The 5,307-nt window shown below is 37.2% G+C and overlaps 1 protein-coding gene across 1 annotated transcript in view; it reads right to left on the minus strand.

Annotated features, from left to right (window-relative positions):
• The window catches only part of itpkcb (inositol-trisphosphate 3-kinase Cb), a 13,036-nt gene extending 9,624 nt beyond the window's left edge, over positions 1–3,412 (minus strand). Inside the window, 1 exon segment of the mRNA XM_016462155.1 lies at positions 2,421–3,412. Coding sequence (XP_016317641.1) covers positions 2,421–3,344 — 924 coding nt within the window. The 5' untranslated portion in view covers positions 3,345–3,412.
• Between the last annotated feature and the right edge of the window lie 1,895 nt (positions 3,413–5,307).

Genomic DNA, 5,307 nt, shown 5'->3' on the forward strand with positions numbered 1-5,307 from the left:
AAAAAAAAAAAAAAAAAAAGAGATCCGGAGAAAAAACAACAACTTCCTGACAGTCATTCTCTCCGGACTGATTCATCCTGATTCACAGATCAGCCAGACATACACAAAACGTTAATCACTTGGATAATGGGAGACTGAGTGGGAAATTGGAGATTAGCACAGAACTGCTGATGAAATGTATATTGTAGGATATCAGGCCTGTTTCTGCTGACTCTGGTCATTGTTCAGCAGAGACATAAAAAGCTATAGCTTTCAAATGAGATGATTGTAAACGCATATCATGGTAATTTACTGTAAGACCTTTCAAATAAAACAAACAACACTTATTTATCCGAATTAACTCAAGGCACATTCAAAGTAATATACGTTTTATCAGAACAACTGTTCCTGGAAATTATGCCCATGACCTTGGTGTTGCTAGCGTCATGTTTTACCAATTGAGGTTCAGTAACAAGTCCAGCCTACTCAGTGCACAGATTGCTAGATCAGTCAGTGGACATGAGTTTCTATTCTAATCAAGGTAAACAAATGTTTCATCAGAGATATGAAGTCACTCAAAGTTTCAGTCTGTAACAGATTATCCATCCACACATAAAAACTTACTGAGCACGTGTCTAACCGAGATTCAGGCGGCAGACACAAAGACACCAGGGATTTGAGGGATTTTTCCAGATGAAATCTCTGGTATCATTATAGGGAGATTCCAGAGATACCAGAGATGCCAGTTTGACTCCTCTATCAGTCATATATGAATGACTAGGAAAGTGAGTGTATTATTAATTCAATCAGTGACATTTGAAGATAATGTCACAGTTCTATTTTTTTTTTTTTTAGTTTCCAGAAACTAGAATAGTTGTTATTCTTCACCCTCAGAGTTTCGCTCATATTTTAAAAACATCCCCATTAGCATTATAGGTATATCTTACTCACATTTTGTCTCTTAACGTTTAAAAGCCAAATATAGTTACTAACTTTCCACAGAAAACAAAAATCATCTCTCTAATGAGTCTCACCCATCAACTGTTCCAAGAGCCAACAATATAATTCTGAAACTGAAAAAAGTTTGCCAGACTGGCAGCTCTCTGTCAGAAATAACGAAACTACAATATTTCAGTAACCTTTTTGATCATTTCTAAAAGCCTGAGGAGTTATGTATAATATAACAGGTTCTGGCTTTACTGTATATGTGCATGTCAATGTATCTTAGATTCACCACTTTCACAAAACAAAAGTTGGTGGTGTACAGATACGGAGCTAAAAATAGCTGTAATTTCTAATAAATAGTTTCATTCTGACTCAGTTTTCAAACATTTTCATAATCTTCATTCTTGCATGCCAACTGAAGCTGAAGTATCACTACAGATCAACAGCAACTCAAGAACATCGCAGTTGTAAATATAACGTTGAGAAGTTCCTTACTGGTAATCATAAACTCCTAATCAATGTGTTTTACTGGAGGAATATCAGTAGATAACAGGCAGCACAAGACCTCATGTCTGCTACAGGACAATAAAGTTGATGATAAAGTGTTGGTGCAAACACTTCTCAAAAGCCCTTCCCCTAACGTTTGAGTCATACCCTTGGGAAAAAGTAGTACACTTAAGTACTCTTTTTAATATGCTAATTATGGAAATCATATACTTTAAAAGAATATACTTAAGTGCAAACTAGGCCTACATGTAATGTTTTTGAACACTTAACTGCATGTTATTTGCAAGAAAATGAAATTCTATTACAGGCTAAATTTATATTAATTGCTATTAGCTGAACTTAGTAGTGCTTTTCTGACATACTTAAGTAGGACTTACATCTTTATACCGAATTTCATACATCTATTGTTTGGGAAATATGGTTACAGTGTACTGCTGAATGTACTGACAAGCATTTATGGTAAATGTATGTCATGATTTTTTAAAAATATATTTGTAACTACACATTTGCAATGATAACGTTTCAATTCAGTATAGGCCTACTTAAAATATATTTACTTGTATGTAATATCAATTTAGGTAAAATTAAAGCAACCAATGTGTGGTTTAGTAGTCAACACTGGGCTAAATAAGCATACTTCTTTAAAGCAGGACAAAAGGTTTGTTAAAAAAAACAGAAAGAAAAATTTTATACAAAAATTTACTTTAAGCGTAAAACTTGTTATTAATTTGACATCATTACAAAGTGCACTTTTTAGAAGTGTACTTAAGACACGTAGTCGTGGAAGTGGACTTTAAGTACACTCAGGTGGCGTTTTATTTCATTCATATTAGATTGTCTACAAGTGCTGTACCATCTTAAGGTTTAAAGTACACTACAAGTGCACATTCAATACCATTAAGCTCAACACATGGGCAACAGATCAATCTATATAATGGGACTTTGAAAATAATAAGGCCTAAGAGAGTTAGGGAAAACTGGACACCTACCCCTGTCAGTTCACCAGGACTGCCGATCATGCTGGGGGACAGACTGGTGGGCTCAATGTCACTGCCCGTGAAATCATCCTCCGATTCCTCAAACGACGAGGCAGAGGATAATCCAGCAGAGGAGGAGTTGGACAGTTTCCTGTGGAACAGAGAGGGCGCAGGGGAGCCTCCGCAGCCGCTGTCCGAGCAGGGCGAGTCCTCATCGGGATGCATGTCCAGTGAAAAGCCGCCCATGCTTAAAGTCAAATCACTGATGTGCGGACTGTCCTGACCGGGTCCTAAATCATCATGGGTGACTATTAGTTTGGGAATAATCCCAGGGAACGGGTATGAGGCGTGTTGCTCCACTTCTCCACCCAGCCGACCTGATACGGAGGGTTGCAACGTACTTTTGGTCATTTTATGGTTTGCTAACGGAGACGAACAACTGAAGTCTACTAAAAAGTCTGGTGTGTTCAGGCACTGGGTCACATTTTCCTCCGAAACTCTGCCTGGAGTCACGGCACCTCCTTCTGACACTCTTTCCATGTCCCACGGCGAGACGCAACACTCATGGTTCTCCTCACGTACTCCTTTCTGTCCGCTCTGGGAATCCGAGACAGAACTCTCAAAGTCAGTGTCCCGATTCAGAAGTATCAAGTTTTCGGTCGCATGCTGATTACCGGAAGAACTCGCGTTTGAAATAAGTTTTTTCGGCTCATGTACTCTCACATCCACTAAAGTCGTCCCCTCTTTAAAACCGCCCCGCCAGCACTTCTGAACAGATTGCAGCTCTTTGGTTTTCATCGGATTTTCGTCTAAGCGGTCACCGGTATGCGGCGAACAAAACACTCCTTGCACGCAAACTCGTGTGGAGCTCGCGAGTGCTGCGCTGTTACAGCGGTGTGAAGAGCAGCCGCCGTTGCTGGATGATGATTGGCCCATACTGCGTACCGTACAGATCACTCACACGGCCCTTTAAATGCAACGCCCACCGCCGCTGCTCTGGCCAAGGTCTTTAACCCTGCACAGCCTGACAGGAAATAAAAGTCAGAAATATGTATTATTATTATTAATATTATTATTATTAAGACTTTATAACAATTATTTCACAGCAAAAGGACATGTCATCTGTACCACAACCTGAAAGGGACATTTCTAGAATTACTAAAAGGCCTTTTACTTGCTAAAAAAGTATGAACTATCAATCAGAGGGCAGAAGGTATGTACATATTTCTCAGAAGTACTGATCATACTCATCATTCAGAGACCTTAGAAATTCATGTATTAAATATGATACACTAAGGTTTATAGGGCTTCTGTTGAGGCAATATGCAATATTTGTAATAACGAAAAACTATGCAATATTTGTAAAGACGAAAAACTATGGCACAGGATATTATAACAGGAACAAGGCAGTAATTGCAAGAAGGAGAAAATATCTCATATCTCAAATATAGATATGCTAATTTTTATTTATTTAAAAACACATACACGTGGTCATGCCATAAATTGCTATTGCTTTTGTTGTTGTTTTTAAAATGAATTGCTATCGAAAAATATATATATTTTAATCTAACCAAAATAATATTGTACAGTTATGAATCACCCCCCCATATACACACACATCAATGAATGTCACTCACTCGATCACGACAAATATATGTTATTAAATAAGCAAGTTTATAAAGTTTAATAAGTGACTTATAAGTGGTTCCAACACTTACCAGAAGTGCTCTCCATCAATAAAATGCCATATAAATCATAAGGGAAACGTTTAACTAGCTAAGTCATTTGACTTAATGAGATAATGACTATGTGTACGCTATAAACAGTACCATCATGTTTGTGGCTGGATTGAGGATCGCAGCTGTATTATTCTTCCAATGCATTTGGATATTTGTCTCCCTCTAGTGTTTAAAGAGGGGACGTACAACGTCTAAACCTTCTATAAATAAAATGGTAACATATTATGATGATATTTGTTGTTGTTGTTCCACAGAAGAGTAAAAGTAACACAGATTTGGAACGACACGAAGGTGAGTAAATAATGGCAGAATGTTTATATTTGGCATGAACTATTCCATTAACTAAACAGCATTTGTAAAAACTACACCACCCTGCATACATATTTGTTTGCTCAACTTTACACAGGTATTAGCAAACTGTATTACTGTAAGTAACCTGACACAATGACCACAGGACACCTCTCAAGACAAGACCACACTCACCACAATTACAAGCTATTCAGTACAAACCACAAAAGAGCAAGAATTGTTACATCAATAAAAAGGCATTAAGTTTACTTGATATTTAATATTAACAAAATGAAACAGTCAAATGAAATGGAATGAAAATTGTACCAATGTGAACAGTAAATACTGATATATATGTATAGGTTGCTGTATAATTGTGGCATAACACTTTCTGAGGTACAGGAAGTGTGAACTTAAGTGAAAAGAGCTCTCGCTGTGAGGCTGCATGACAGACCACAATGATGGCAAGCCATTCTTTCTGCCTGACCTATATTAACACTGATGCTTAGAAAACTAAATAAGGCTATACATCAGGCAAGTATTTCTGGTCTGTTAAGGTTTTTACTCTCATTGCTATGTCAGAGGAAATAGCCAGTAAGTAGTCCTACAGTATAATCTACACTCTTGTTCAACAGTTTTCAGTAAGTAAGAAAGATCTTTTGAAAGAACTTAATACTTATTCAGCAAGGATGCATGCAAATAATCACCAGTAAAGACATGGATGATGTTACAAAATATTTCAAATTTAAAGGGGTCATATGATGCGATTTCAATTTTTCCTTTCTCTTTGGAGTGTTACAAGCTCTTGGTGCATAAAGAAGATCTGTAAAGTTGCAACGACTAAAGTCTCAAATCCAAAGAGATATTCTTTA

This window comes from Sinocyclocheilus anshuiensis, unplaced genomic scaffold, assembly GCF_001515605.1.
Source record: "Sinocyclocheilus anshuiensis isolate Anshui unplaced genomic scaffold, SAMN03320099.WGS_v1.1 scaffold740, whole genome shotgun sequence".
Taxonomy (NCBI): domain Eukaryota; kingdom Metazoa; phylum Chordata; class Actinopteri; order Cypriniformes; family Cyprinidae; genus Sinocyclocheilus; species Sinocyclocheilus anshuiensis.